Genomic DNA, 15,770 nt, shown 5'->3' with positions numbered 1-15,770 from the left:
ACTGGGGAGAAAAGAGAGTGCAGAGATCAATACACATTAGGAGCGTGCTGCATGGTAATATTGCCATTGCAAGTCATTGGGTCAAGGATGGACGTTTAAAACAAATACTTTTGACAGCTAGATCGCTGTTCGCGAAAGGTACAGTCAGACCCTCCTCATGACATACAAGAACCGATTCCGAATAGATTACAGAGCTGCACGTAAAACATGGGACCTAGAAGAGGACATTAATCAATTTCTTTTCAATTTTAGAATGGGAAAGGCCTAAAGTATGATTCACTCCAAGGGGTAAGAAACAACCAACAAAGCCTATCAATTTTTAAATAACAGTATTCATGGCAAAGATAATGTCAAAAGAAAAACCAGAAACTGGACCCAAGCATGCTTTAAAGAGCTAGTATCCAAGCATTCTTTTTTTTTTTTTAAGATTTTTATTTATTACGTATACAGTGTCTGCCTGCATGTCTGCCTTAAGAACTGAAAGACAACCACCCAAACCAAGAGGAAAATGGAGGGGAGCATGAACTATCTGTGCATTTCATGAAGAGTGCCTTTCAGTTATTTTAAAAAGGTGTTCATATTAATATACAATTAGAGCTGTATATGGCACATGCTGAGACACTTCTTACCTCTCTTGCGGCCTATGTTAAGATGTGTGGTGATCGTCAGAGAAGAAATTGCACATGTAACTGAGGCGTGCAGCCTTCTTGATTGGACTTAACACCTTTGAACTCTTTTCTTCTGCACAGGTCCTTTTAGTAACCCAACAACATGGAAATGTATGTGCCTAGGATCATTGATTAAATCATTGCTTATAATTGAAATTGTTAGTATTTCTCTAACCTAAATGTGATATGCCCACACAATGGAGGACTGTGTGCCTTTGAAGAATGGAATGCTCCCTAAGATAGATTGTTAAATGAAACAGTGAAGTACAAAACAATGTCTATCATATACAATTCTTATTTTTTTAAATATGTGTGTTATCATTTTTGTGGAGGAAATACAGGAGGGATAAATCAGAAGCTAATGAGATGAATGCTATTGACAGGGGATGAAAAGGGATGGGAAATGGTGAACAGGTACCGCATAACAGAGTTGAGGCACAAGCCTTCTTCCCCAGCTGACCTCTGGGCCTGGGACACCTCCTCCTTATTGCTGGGTGTCACATGCACCCAGCTTCTAAGTAGTGGGGGTGTTGAATGCACCAGTATTAAGTGATACATTAACACCGATCTATATGTGGAGGAGCCCAGAGTGGAGTGTGGAAACCAGCAGATGAACCCAGCTCACAGAAGTGAGCACACCACACTGAGGAGTGTGGGAAAGCCAAAGTCCCTGTCAGCTCTGTTAGACACTGGAAGGCTACATAAGCAAAACGGTGCACAAATGCTGCCACCGCTTAAATTATGCTTCTCACCAGCATATAATCATTAGCAGTCTGAATTCATGTGTATAATAAGATTGAATAAATGAGTAAACATATTATGACTGAAATGCAGATTTCTCAGTGTTGGTGACCATTCCTATAAAGGGAAAGTAGTTGGTTGATTGCAATTGATAAACCAATATGAACTGATAGATACAGAAATGAGCATGTATCTGTTTGTGCGTATGCAGCCGTGTTTCCTAGTTCTGTCTACTGAGATGTCCTAGGAGCAGTGAACTGCTGTATCAACAAGCGAACCTGAAACAGTTATGTTCTAAATACTATAAGGAAAAGAATCAGCTCTTCTTGCAGAAATGATTGATTCCAGAGGAAGTCAGGGAAAAAATGCAAGGTGAGCCAGGAGTATCTTTGTGCCAGAAAAAACAAAAAACAAAAAAACAAAAAAAAAAAACCCTCAGAGTTCAACAGAGATGTGGACACTGGAGAAACTGGAGAGGCTCTTCATAGGACTCCAACTGAGATGAGGTTTTTGTTTTTGTAGAAGAAATGCACAAATAACAGTAACATATTATAGACAGACTCCATGCTGTTAGAGGGCAGTGAATGGGAGAGAGGAGCCTGTTCCTTATGGCTGGGTCTAATTAGTAAATAGAGATAGGGATGGGGCAAAAAATGATCACTGAGCAGCTGCACCTAGAGCTACAGGCAAGAGCCGATGCTAGAGCAATGTGCAGTGGAGCCTTGCCTAACACCTTAGTATGTCTGCTCAATATACTTCCTAGTAGCAAAGGAAAAACAACTGCTTTTAGTATAGTGGACAAACCTGCCAGACGCCCGTCACCCAAATGGTGGATCGGCATCACCAGTAGTAAGACTTCAATTCTGTGAACCGTTGATATTGGCCCCCATATCACTTCTGAATTTTCTTGCCCCAAATGCATTTTTTACAAGAAAACACCATAAAATCCAAACTGAGAAAGATCCTATAAGACAACAGATATTACTAAGATATTAAAGCAATAATAATAATAATAATAATAATAATAATAATAAAAAATTAGGACTACCACAGATTCAAAGAGCCTCCAATACATGGAAACTAAATGAGCCATGAAATCCTGACCTTGTAGAATGTCAGAAAGGCTCACAGATAAACTCATGTTGTTTTGATTCCTTAGTGTCAATAATTAAGCTTTGATTATGTAAGAGTGGAAGAGGGCGTAAGAAATTTGCGTTATTTTGTGACTTCTGTAAGTGTAAGGCTTTTCAAAAATAAAAATGACAAAGTTGTTAAGTAGAGCTGGAAAAATGATTAAGCTGTTAATAGCTCTGGCTGTTCTCACAGAGGACCCAACTTCAATTCCCAGCACCCATATGGCTGCTCACAGCCACCTGTAAGTGTGAGAGGATCTAGTGCCCTGTTCTGGCTTCCACAGGCACTAGGCATGTACATAACATGCAGGCATACATACAGGAAAACACCCATACAGAATAATAATAATAATAATAATTATTATTATTATTATTATTATTATTATTATTATTATTAAATAATTTCCCAGCTCCATTGTATTTTCATATTTTTTATGTTATAAGCAAATACACCTTTTATAGTATTAGCTATAACTTTATAGAGCTCTATATGGATAAAAATCAAATGCAGAGAATATTCATTTACCAAAGAAAAACCACCAGATCCTTGGCCTTGTTGCTATTTAGCCCAACACTGAAGGCAGTAGTGTAAGTCTGGGTCTGTTAACAGGAACTTCAGCCATCCAGAAAAGACTCCTCTTAATTGCTAAGTTTGTCAGATTGCACTGGTCTCCACCACAAAGCAAGTGTCTTTAGCTGTTCTCTCTATCCTGTGCTGCACAGCCACTTGCGTACTTAGAAATACCGTCAGTTTGTAGGTCCTGACACACTTCACATGTGATGATTGCACATTTCATTCTGTCTTCTTTCTAAGTACCAAGAGTAAACACACACAGGGACAGACAGACAGACAGGCAGACAGACAGGCAAACACACTCTTTTCAGCTTTTGCAAAACTGCGCTATGTCACTGTGTGTTCTGTAAATATAAAGCGAGTTCTGTGCCTTTGGCAATTGTGGATGATACACTAGGGTAATATCTAATGTACAAATTAGGGTTATTATTATGGCTCTGGCCATAACTCTGATAAATAATATTCTATATCTGGTTGACATTAAAGGCTTTATGTCTAGGTTTTTGGACTGACACTTCAGCCTTATTTAAATAGTTTTTGTAAGATTTAAAATAAGGTCATTTCATTTTACAAGTGCATATACATACACATCTTGCAGCTATACAGTACTTTTCTGAACGTTAGCTTGTTCATCTCTTACCAAGTGTATTTATTGAGCTCACTCTGGGAAGGATCTGCAGTCGTGCTCAAGATAGGAAATATCCATGCCTTCCTGGGGCTTGCATTTTATTAATGTGGGAACAGTATACAATAACTGTGAGATTGGTTGTGCCCATTTCTGATGTGATGGTGTAGTAAGCGGCCCCACTTTATAGAGAACACCATCCGCCTGCTAACGTCTTAGTGGTGATGCTCCCCTCCTCTTACTCCCTTAGACACGCAGATGCGCACCGCTGACGAATTCTCACTCTTGCTTCCTCAGGTAGCACACCTAACCCTGCTCTCTCCGGCAGCAAACCTGATTTCCAATGCTGAGACTTCTCCTTTGGTCCGCAGGTGTTGGTTGAACAGGCGTCAGATTGACGGGTCATTGAATAGAACTCCCCCGGGGTTCTATGATCGAGTGTGGCAGATACTGGAGCGCACCCCAAATGGTATCCTCGTAGCTGGGAAGCATTTGCCACAGGTAAAGCCCACTCAGGTCAGGAGGAAGGGCCAGCGGGGCAATGGGAGGCTTTCCCCTCTGCGCTCCCCGCAACTCTTCTTCCCAGTGTTCTAAGAATGTTCAAAGATGAGTGTTCAAGGCAGCATAAAATGCCAGAAAGTAAGTTGCCCTTTGGATTAGATTTTTTTTTTTTTTGCCCAGCCCGTGTTCTCTTTTATTTCCCAGTGTCATGTAGATAGAAGAAACTTTACCAAATGTGTCACTGCTGAGAAGTTGTGCCTGTGTCCTTGTAGTGGAGTATTTCAGATGCTTCCAGAGCTGTCTCTGGACACCACATGATGGAACCTTTTACTGAGCAAGTTGTTCCCACTCTGTTCTCTTACTTGTGAGTTTAGGGCTTGGTGTAATAATTTGCCTTCTATTGCTGTGATAAACACTAAGCAAAAAGCAACTTGGGGTGGGGCTTGTTTCACCTTCAGTTCTTGGTCCATCATGAAGGGAAATCAGGGCAGGAGCCCAAGGCAGGAACCTGGAGGCAGGAAGTGAAACCGAAACAAAGAGCAACACCGCTTACTGCCTTGCTCCCCGTGGCTTGCAGCTTGCTCAGCCTGCTTTTTGGCATAACTCAGGACCTCCTGCCCAGGGCTGGCACAGTCCACAGTGAGCTGGGCACTGCCACATCAATTATTAATCAGGAAAATAGCACGCACACACACACACACACACACACACACACACACACACACACACACACACACAGCCTTGCCAATAGGCTAGTCTGATGGATGCGGTTCCGAGGTTGATGTTCCCCCTTCCCAGATTACTGTGCCTTGTGTGGAGTTGACGGAAACTAACCCGCACACTGTATTAGCTTTGCTTCAAGTGCTGGTGTGTCTTCACCACTGAGCAGCGGCGGCCGGTGCTAAGGCTTCCCAACACGAAGCATGCCTTGAAAAGCTGCCGGGGATTCAACCTGCCGCGATGCAGAGGCCCCTGGCGTGTGGCTCAGGGAGCACTGCTGAGACGCAGCACAGGAACTGAGAAGTGCAGTCATCCGGGTTCCGTGTGCTGTGACTTATTGATGAGGCAGATGAACTGCTGCCTCCTGTGCATGCATGGTTTTATTGATCATATACACCGGCCTGCTTCTTTGATGTGATTATTGTTCATTCAGTCCTGGTATTCAGCCCACTCTGCTTATACAGAAGCAGAAATGTAGCACTATATCTGTTTCTAGTGTTTCTAGTCTCTCACCACGTCAATTTTGAGGTGGCTTTATATGAAAAATATAGTCTCAGATGTACTTTGCTCATATGGACAGAAGAGCACCTGTGGAGAAACTCACAGAAATTGTTAGTGTTCTTTTCCTCACAGGGAGTGTCTAAAGGTCTCCTGTGGGATCTTCATCGTACCCCCCTGAGCCGTTCTGAGTTTGACCTGTGTCACGAGTCTGTTTCTTACTCAAAAACCCAATTCAGAAGGGTTTTTTGTTGTTGTTGTTGTTTTGGTTCAGTTTTTGTTTTGTTTGTTTGTTTGTTTTGGTTTGGTTTGGTTTGGTTTGGTTTTTTGGAGACAGGGTTTCTCTGTGTAGCCCTGACTGTCCTGGCACTCACTCTGTAGGCCAAGCTGGTCTCAAACTCAGAGATCCGCTTGCCTCTGCCTCCCGAGTGCTGGGATTAAAGGTGTGCACCACCACCTCCCGGCCCCAAATTCAGAAGTTGAAATCCTTTATAGTATTCATAGGCAGTAGTTTTGTTTGGTGGTCAGTGTGGGTGCTTTAGCCTTCTTCAGATCTCCTGTCTCCTGAAAACCGTGACAGCACCTCTGCTGTTAGCGCCAATGCTTTTCCTAGGCCTCATCCCTGCCGGCATGGGCAGTGCGCTGTGGCCACCTGTTGGCACCTGCCTCAGCACCCCAACTCACCGCCTCCCCTCACCAAGTGCCTACCAGGCTCCGTTTAATTCTGTGATGCCCCAGCTGCTGTAACTAGCTACTCTTTGTTTTGACATAGATAGATAGATAGATAGATAGATAGATAGATAGATAGATAGATAGATAGATACATACATACATACATACATACATAGATAGATACATAGATAGATACATAGATACATAGATAGATAGCTATTGAGAGAGAGAGAGGGAGAGGGGGGGGGAGGGTACATTATATATTGTTTCATTTTACAAACTCCTAAAGTACCATTCAGTTCTGATAACAATTCTGTGAAAACCTGATTTTTAAAGTTAGGATACAGTTATGCATCTCATTACTGGGTTTTCATGCAAATGTGTCAGGATGCCTTGTTCTCACTCATTTCCCTCCCCCGCTGCCCTCTGCCCAGGCCCTCTGCTCCCCCTGCCCAGGCCCTCTGCTCCCTCTGCCCAGGCCCTCTGCTCCCCCTGCCCAGGCCCTCTGCTCCCTCTGCCCAGGCCCTCTGCTCCCCCTGCCCAGGCCCTCTGCTCCCTCTGCCCAGGCCCTCTGCTCCCTCTGCCCAGGCCCTCTGCTCCCTCTGCCCAGGCCCTCTGCTCCCCCTGCCCAGGCCCTCTGCTCCCTCTGCCCAGGCCCTCTGCTCCCTCTGCCCAGGCCCTCTGCTCCCTCTGCCCAGGCCCTCTGCTCCCCCTGCCCAGGCCCTCTGCTCCCTCTGCCCAGGCCCTCTGCTCCCTCTGCCCAGGCCCTCTGCTCCCCCTGCCCAGGCCCTCTGCTCCCTCTGGCCAACCCCTTTCCTTCTCCCGGAAAGTCCTTCTTCTGCTTTTCTGTCCCATGTAGTCTATACGTTCTCCCTTTCTCCGCTTGCTTAGGATTCTTCTCTCCTCTCATGGCCCACGTTTGAGTTTCATTATGTGTGTGAGTGTGCATGCGCGTACACACACATACACACATATAGCCATATATAGCATATTACACCTAGGGTTTCATGTAAAAGAGAAAACGTGAGGTCTAAGTCAACCCTCCATCTCCTAGCATACTGATTTCTTGTTTGATCTCTTCCTGCAACTGTCATGGTTTCATTTTCTGTGTCTTTTTTCCTTTTGTTTTATTTTTTAGGTGAATATACCAAGTAATGGGGTCCATTACAGTGTCTTCGGTGTGTTATACTTTGTTCTTAGCTGCTTCCTCGGCTTTGCTGGCCTGTACTCCCTCAGCTCCTTCCTCCCACCGTCTGCTCTCTTCTCACATGCGTTACATCTCCCTCTCTACTTCCCATCTCTTTCTCCCCTCTCATGAGTCCCTTCACGCACGCACACACACACACACACACACACACACACACATGCACACACACACACACGCACACACACACATGCACACACACATGCACACACACATGCACACACACACACACGCACACACACACATGCACACACACATGCACACACACACACATGCATGCACACACATTTAAATCTACATTCTATATACTAGAGAAATTATTAAGGATTTGTCTTTCTGAGTCTGGCTTCACAAAATCATTTCTAATTTTAACAATTTTGCTACAAATGTTATGACTTTTTTGTTTTATTTTTATCACAGTTTTCTATGAGGGCAATGCTAGTTTCCTAGAATAAATTTGGAAATAGAAAAAAAATCTGTTTCATGAGCCAGTTTGAAAAGTGTTAGCATTAGGTCTTCTTTAAAGGTTTGGGAAATTTTGCCAGTGAGTCCATCCATTCCTGCGGTTTTCACTGGGGACTTACATTTCTTGAGGATTGTTGGTTGTTACAGACCTGAGTTCTTTCATTCTCCATTTCATGAATTTCTGCCCTACTCTATATTATTCCTTGCCAACTATTGCTTTGGGATTAGATGCTTGTTTTTTTTTAATCTAAGACCTTGTGGTCCATCATTAGTTTATTTATTTAAACTATTTTATTTATTCATTTAAATTATTGTTAACTCACTATATTGCATTTGTCAGGGTTCTACAAAGTAACCGGACTTATAGAATGGGATTTATTAGGGTGACTTACAGGCTACAGTCTAGGTTACCTAATGATGTAATAGTGGCTGACTGTGAATAGAAAGTTCCAGAATCCAATAGTTGTTTGGTCCTCAAGGCTGGATGTCTCAGCTGGTCTTCAGTGTACACTGGAGTCCCAAAGAAGTGGGCTGCAGTGCCAGTGACGGAATTGCTAGTGAGGCAAGGGCAAACAGGCAAAGAACAAGCGCATCCTTCCTCCATGCACTTACACAGGCTTCCAGCAGAAAGTGTGGTCCAGCCTAAAGGTGAGTCTTTATAGCTCAAGGTCTAGATTAGAGGCATGTGTCTTGCCACCTCAAGACCAGGATTAAAAGCATTTCTTTTCCGAGCTCAAAAGATCTGTATTAAAGGTGTGTGTGTTTTCCTAACTCAGAGGTTCAGATCAGAAGCAGATCTTCCTACTTCAAATTATACAAGAAAATCCCTCACAGATGCGCCCTCAATTTGAGGGTTTTGGTTCTAGATATAGTCAGGTTGGCAGCCAAGAATAGCTTTATGTGCATCTGTCTTGTGTGGTGAGTGTGCGCACGTGGGTGCAGGAGCCTAGAGAGACCAGAGGATTGCCCTGGAGCTGGCAGCGAGCCACCTGACACGGTGCCAGGGGTGGAACCCAGCTCCTCTGGAAGAACAGCATATGCCCTTAACCACTGGCTCCTTCCTCTCCCCCCTCGGCACTTTTTCACATAAGCTATTATAACTACATAGCTTTCCTTTTTTAGAACTGCCTTAGCTATATCTCAAAAGTCTAGTAAATGTACTTTTTTTTTATTCTAGAAATTTATAATTTTCCCTTTGACTTCTTCAGTGACCATCTGGTCATTTAGTTGTTGTTCATGCTCCACATGTTCGTGCAATTTCTATAGCTTTTCTTGCTGCTGATTCCTAGTTTTGTTGCACTTAGGTCTGATAAGACTCGAGAATTTATTTATATTCATTTGTATTTGGTAAGACTTGATTTGTGGCCTAGGATGTGATCTATTTTAAAGAAAGTTCCATAAGCTGCTGAGAAACCTATGTATTCTGTATCTGTTGGATGGAATGTTCTGGCACATCTATTGACGTTCATTTGATCTGTGTTATAGTTGAACTCTGTCTCGGTTTCACTTCCTGCTGCTGTGGTGAAAATACCCTGACAAAAGCAACTTAAGGGAGAAGGGTTTATCTGGCTCACAATTCCAGATTATATCCCGTTCCTTGCAATCAAGGAAGTCAAGGTGACAGGAACTTGAAGCAGATAATTATATCCATAGTCAAGGGTAGATAGCAATGAATTAATGTGTACACGCTAGTATTCAGTTCTCTTTTTCTATTTCATATACATCCCAGGACCCCTAGTCCTGGGAATGATGTTCTCTACAATGGACAAGTCTTCTCATTAGTCAAGATAATCCCTCCACAGACATGTCCACAGGCTGACTTAATCTATAAAGTCCTTCACTGAGCCCCCCGGGTGGTTCTGGATTATGTCACGTTGACAATTGAGACTAGTCGTTTCGAAATCAAGTGCCTTGGATGAACTAATGAAAGATGAGAGTTGGGTATTGAAGTTGCTCAGTATTGTATTATGACCTGTGTTGCCTTTTATGTCTGTTAGTATTTATTTATGGAATTGGGAGTCTCAGCATTTGATGCATATAATTTACAACTGGTATGGGTTTGCAGTGGGTTTTCCCCTTTATTAGTATTACTATAATAACCTTATTTATCTCCTCTAATTCTGATTTGCGCCTAATTTATCAGCTGTCATAATAGCTACATCAGCTCATGTTCAGCGGATGCTCACCCTAATAGACTGACTTCTTATTCTTAGTTTGTGGGTGTCTTGACCAGTGAGGTGTGTTTCTTGAGGACAACAAATAATTAGGTCCATTTTTTAAATCCAATTATCCAGTCTATGTCTCTTTATTGGTAGGTTGAGGCTATTTACATGAAAGGTTGCTATACAGAGATGTTTGCTAATTGCTATCATTCTGCTGGTTATTTTCTAGTTGGTTTACTGTTAATCAGCTCTTCCCAGCTCTTGCTTTTTCATCTGTTCTTTCCATGAAGTTAATTCTTCACTGGCCTGTCACGATTCTGACTGGCCCTCCCCAGCTCTCGCAGAGGCAATGTCTAGCTCTCCATCTTACCTCTACTACAGTCAAGGTACTTTATTATTACTGTGTTGTTCAGGATGAGGAAACCAAAACAGTAGGATGATTTCCCGAAGGTTCCATGTTCAGTGAGTAGCTGACACCTGAAGGTTTGGCTTTTAAGACTTTTCACTTCTCTGCTGTGCTCTAATGACTCTGCGTCCTTTCAGAAGAGTGGCAAATAGGACAATCTTGAGACCTCGTCTCTGTGCCTGGGAACTAAGCTGCTTTATTAGATATATTAAGAAGAAGTTAATGTGAAACAACAACAGCAAAAAAAAAAAAGCCTTTCTTTCTATGGCCAACTAGCCCTACTGTTAGACATGTAAGTGCTCACAGTAGGCAGTTACCTTGACAGCCAGGCCTCAGGTGTCTCAAGTCGGGTACTATGTGTAACAATATGTTGAGTTCTACTGGCTTCAAAATACAATAGTTGTACTGAATACAGGACTAAGACACTATATCAGACCAAGTGCCTTTCTGTCATCTTATGTCAAAAAGACAATCAAGTGCTCCCTCGGTCCTATTCTAAGTAGAAGTACTTTGTTTTAGGGCTGTGTCTAAGTAGACCACTGAGACAAAAGCAAGTGTGTCCTGCCCTCTCTGCATCTCTTAGAATAATTCTACAGACCTTACCTGCTTCTGGCGCACAAGCCTAGCATAAAGAGTCACCCCTCCTGTCCTGGAGGGCTACTCTCTATTATGTTTACTTTTCTCATAACTTTTAAGAAATACCTGGTTGAAAGGAACACAGGGGAGAAAAATTCATTGTAGCTCACAGTTCTGAGGAATGTAGTCTGTCATGCACGGAAGGATGACCGTGAGGACAGCTGGGTTCAAGGTGGTGACTGAGAATCAGAATGCCTGGGCATAACAGGCCTGTTCCCTTTTACTCAGACTCCAGCTTGTGCTGCCTGCATTTAGGGTGGGTCTTCCTTACTTAGACTTTTCTAGAAACATCCTCACAGACAGAACCAAAAGTGTGCCTCATTAATGCTGTAGGTACATAATCCAGTCCTATTGGTAGCCACAACTGGGTACCACATCTCCACACCCTCCTCAGAATGGAATTGGATGTCAGACAGTGAATAAAAGGCTGTTTGTTTCCTTTAAACAAAAGGCAAAGGGAAAGGGTTCTTTTAGCTTTGCCTCTGACTCTTTTTTGTTTCCTGCCATTTCAGCACATAATTTTTGCCTATTTGTAGCATTTTTCTGCCGGCTACTTGGAAAAGACTAACAAAGAAATGATATAAATGCAATATCAATGACTTAGATCTTAGAGTCCAACAGCAAGCATAACTTCTCATGCAAATTCTGAATGTAATATGTACTCTAGTCATTGTCTCAGTTTTTAGCTGTTACTGTCATACTTTTAATGCAGCCCTTTCCCTTAAGATTATTAATATAATGAAGATAACTATTAAAAGAGAGAGACTTAATTTCTCACAATAGTGAGCTGCCTGCTTCAGTAGCTTGACATATATAAAACTAATCACAGAGGTGAAAATGCTCTCTCTGGTTTTATAGAAATGGGAGAGATTATTGATTATAAAATGAAATTCCTTTATTAACTGAGCACAGAGGATAACAGTCAGCATTGTTAATGAGGAGGGTTTTTCCTTCTTTTTCAGCAACCAACCTTGTCAGATATGACCATGTATGAGATGAACTTTTCTCTCCTTGTGGAAGACATGTTGGGAAACATTGACCAGCCAAAGTACAGGCAGATCATTGTAGAGGTTTGTATTTTAAAATATATATATATTCTACATCACCAAAGGCTTGCTTTCTGTCTGCTCGTTGAAGAATAGTATAGGAAAGCTACCCTCTCCCCCTGAGACCAAGACCTCTGTCCATCACCTGTCAGCTCCTCCAATCAGGTCCTCAAGAAGACAGACATCCTTGACCTGGGTCAGAGCATACCTACAGTTCAAGTACCTCAAACTCCCTCAGGTGGAAAAACCAGGCAGACTGGCCACTAAGCTGGACTCAGCCCCCAGCAGCCAGCACATCAGCAGTGCTGCCACAGCAGAGGGAGGGACCGTGTTTATCCAGCTAGTGTTTAGTTTCTCCTAATAACGGAAATAATACCCTACTAATGTAGAACGTGGCAACAGCTCAGAGAGTTACAGGGAGCAAGAGATCATTGCTGCTAGTTTTCTGAAGGGCATCTTTCGAAACATCTGCCTATGAAGAGAAGACATTGTGTAGCGCGCTAAAGTACATGTACCTGTGCACACACATTCACACACTTGCCCTTCCGTCACCATAAAACGTTGTACAGTGAGTTCCCAGAATGGAGAATTTAGTGTATGGCCAGTCCTCCCACTGGCTGTTTCTCAGGCACTGTCTCCACCAACCATTCTATTCTTTTGAGTAAGTCATATGTCTTACTGACCTAGAAGCTAGGTTTGGACCTTTCTCGGCCCATTGTTTCCAGAGCTGCTATCAAACCTGAGTAGCATTCAGTCTCATCTGTGATGTCCCAGCATGTTGAATAGTACAGTCCAGCCATTCAGTAGCAGGTGAGAGGAGTGATGCAGAGACGAGGTCCAGAAAGACAAAGTTGTCAGAAGGATGCTTTCCTTAGCCTCTCATGTCCAGTGACCAGTGTCCAGGGCAGAGAGTGGACTTAAAGCTTCTTCTTGTTGACCTCTGGTGGCCTTGGTGCCTTTCAGATTCTCCTGCCAAAAGCCTGCCCTTGCCCATGGGTCTGCCACATTGTGACCCTAGAACTTTTATGTAGTGTCTTCATGTCTGTCTTGCACTCAGTAAGATTTCTAAATTGAGAACCAGGTGCTCTGTTCTCTGGTCAGTGTACAAAGGCTCATCAGAAGGCCTCCACCAATCGCTGCACACATGACCATGGTTTGTACATGGACCTTTGTCTCTACAATGAGCATTATAAGGCACTTGTGGCTCAGACCAGCACTTGGGGGGCAGAGGCAGGAGGATCTCTGTAACTCCAGCTTCGGGGGACCCAGTCCTCTCTTCTGGGCTCTGTGGGCACTGAACTCATGTACATACTAACCCCCCACACACACACATGCACACATACATGCACACATACATGCACAGAATCAAAAATAATATCTTAAAATTAAATGAGTATCACTTCAGAGGATAAAGTATGGTGCAGCCAAATAATAGGTTGATGAAAGCAACCACTTGACCAACTGAGCTTTCTCTCCATCCCCAAAATATCAATTTTCTATGGTATTAATTTTATTTAAGTGACTCCAAAAGCTCTATCTATGGCTGCAGTGATACTATGATAAATGTGCATTTTCCAAATATAGCGTGCGCTGCTGATTATCCAAGTTAGGATTCTATTCTTAGATGCTACTTAATATACAGTGTACCGCCCATCAGATCCAGTGATGAGAACCCGCAGACTGTGTTGCTGTTACAGCCCATGTCAGTGACTTTCCGTGTCCTCTCTTCCAGCTACTAATGGTCGTGTCCGTTGTGCTGGAAAGAAACCCTGAGCTAGAGTTTCAAGACAAAGTGGATCTAGACAGGCTGGTCAAGGAAGCATTTCATGAGTTTCAAAAAGACAAGAGTCGGCTCAAAGAAATAGAGAAACAAGTAAGTAGAGAGTAGCGAATGCTTTCATTGTCTGGTCTCTAATGTTTTCATTTCACATTCAAACACATTTACAGAGTACAACACAGGCGGTCGGTCGTCGGGCGTGGGGCTGCACGCCTTTAATCCTAGCCCTCGGGAGGCAGAGGCAGGCAGATCTCTGTGAGTTCAAAGCCAGCCTGGTCTATAAAGCAAGTCAAGGCTACACAGAGAAACCCTGTCTTGGAAAACAAAAGAGAGAGGGGAGGGGGGCAGTCAGGATTACTTGAGGAATTAATATTACTTCTTAGCTAATTACTAGTCAATTGGGCTATGAAGTTCTGGCAAAACAAAAAAACAAAAAACAAACAAACAAACAAAACCCACAAACCAAAGAAAAGAAAAAAGAAAAAGAAATCTAAGATGCAGTAATTTTTCTATATGGTTGACAATTAAAATGTGTTTTGCCAGGAAGGTTCCACTGACTTCAGAAGACTATAAAGTAAATTTAGAAGAAGAGAGACATGTAGAGCAGACGTTAGTGGGGCTGTGCACTGTCTAATGTAGTTCCCTCAGGGCTCTGCTTAATATTGTATGCTCATCTGTGAAAGGATTCCCTAAGTAAATAAAAATTACTAGCAAAGAGGAGGGTGCTAAAAATGTCTCCTTTTGTTTTATATGCTGAGAAGATGCCTCGGGAAAATGAAAGCGAAGTGCAAGGAAGCTCATAATTTCCACGAGGACATCTTTCTGCAAATTTATTTCCCCCTTAGGTAGCTGCTGATTTCACCTGTCAGTTCAAAGGACTTGTTTCCTCTCTTCCTCTGTAGGATGATATGACTTCCTTCTACAACACGCCCCCGCTGGGCAAGAGAGGAACCTGCAGCTACCTGACTAAGGTTGTGATGAACTTGCTGTTGGAAGGAGAAGTCAAGCCAAGCAATGAGGACTCCTGTCTGGTTAGCTAGTGAGGAGGGTGCAGGGAGCACGGGGGAGAGTTGCCCAGCTGTGCCTTTTGTGGTGAAGCCAGTCCAGGCAGCCGTTATTGGATGAGCTGGTGTGCTAGTGAGATGGCTGTCGTATTCTGTTTGCCATTGTTGGGCCTTTGCATGCCAGTGCCAGTTGAATGGTAAGCGGTGGTTGGAATCGAGTGAACCCCAGTTTCCGTGATTTGTGCCAGCTACTATAAGAGTTTACAATAGAAAATTCACTGCTGCATGTTTTGTGATCAAATATGCCATCAAAATTCTGAGTCTTTGATTCTGTAGACTTTATTTTCACCTTCCTGCCATTAAAACAAACCTGCTAACCGGTGGTGATGCTTCACTGGGACTCACAGTGTATTGCAAGGGTAGTGACATCTGCGCCACTATTGTACCAAAAAAAGCAAGACGTGCAATACATATCAAAAAAGCAAAGTAACCCCTGGTATTTAACTTCAGAGGCTGCATTATTAATAGTACTATGATGAACAAAACTCTTAGACGGTTTTTATCTTGTAAACATGACTGGTTTTGTATTGAGCTGAGTATAAGGGTTGGGCTAAAATATAACGTATCAAACATTTTCTGAGCATCTGTTAAATACAGCATTGCGAAGTGTGCTAACTGCACTCACATGACACATGTAAGCACACACACCTACACATAATCACAAATAAGAAAAAATTTGAAAATTTTAAGTAGTTAAATTTAGGACCTCTAACCTTGTGAAAAACAAAGTTCAACGTCAAAACATTCCATTTCTGAACTAACAAATACACCTGGAAACATTACTTTGTTCAAGTGCACAGAACTAGACTTAATATTCCTGAATGTTTTCATTTAGATTTGGACATGGAATTTGCTCCCAAATTTACCTAAGCAGAGTG

The 15,770-nt window shown here is 42.8% G+C and overlaps 1 protein-coding gene across 4 annotated transcripts in view; it reads left to right on the top strand.

The window, feature by feature from the left end:
• Nucleotides 1–15,209, top strand: part of PHKB (phosphorylase kinase regulatory subunit beta) — a 192,936-nt gene extending 177,727 nt beyond the window's left edge. For all 4 annotated transcript variants that reach the window (XM_084755999.1, XM_084756000.1, XM_084756001.1 and 1 more), the window contains 4 exons: nt 4,113–4,242; nt 11,968–12,075; nt 13,784–13,924; nt 14,731–15,209. In XM_084755999.1, coding sequence (XP_084612125.1) covers nt 4,113–4,242; nt 11,968–12,075; nt 13,784–13,924; nt 14,731–14,868 — 517 coding nt within the window. In that variant the 3' untranslated portion in view covers nt 14,869–15,209. The remainder of the gene's footprint in view (nt 1–4,112; nt 4,243–11,967; nt 12,076–13,783; nt 13,925–14,730) is intronic.
• The last annotated feature ends 561 nt before the right edge of the window (nt 15,210–15,770 follow it).

Source organism: Acomys minous (genome assembly GCF_964271855.1).
Source record: "Acomys minous genome assembly, chromosome: 14".
NCBI lineage: Eukaryota > Metazoa > Chordata > Mammalia > Rodentia > Muridae > Acomys > Acomys minous.
The sequence above is the reverse complement of the archived record's forward strand: the minus strand, read 5'-3'. Positions and strand labels throughout refer to the sequence as shown.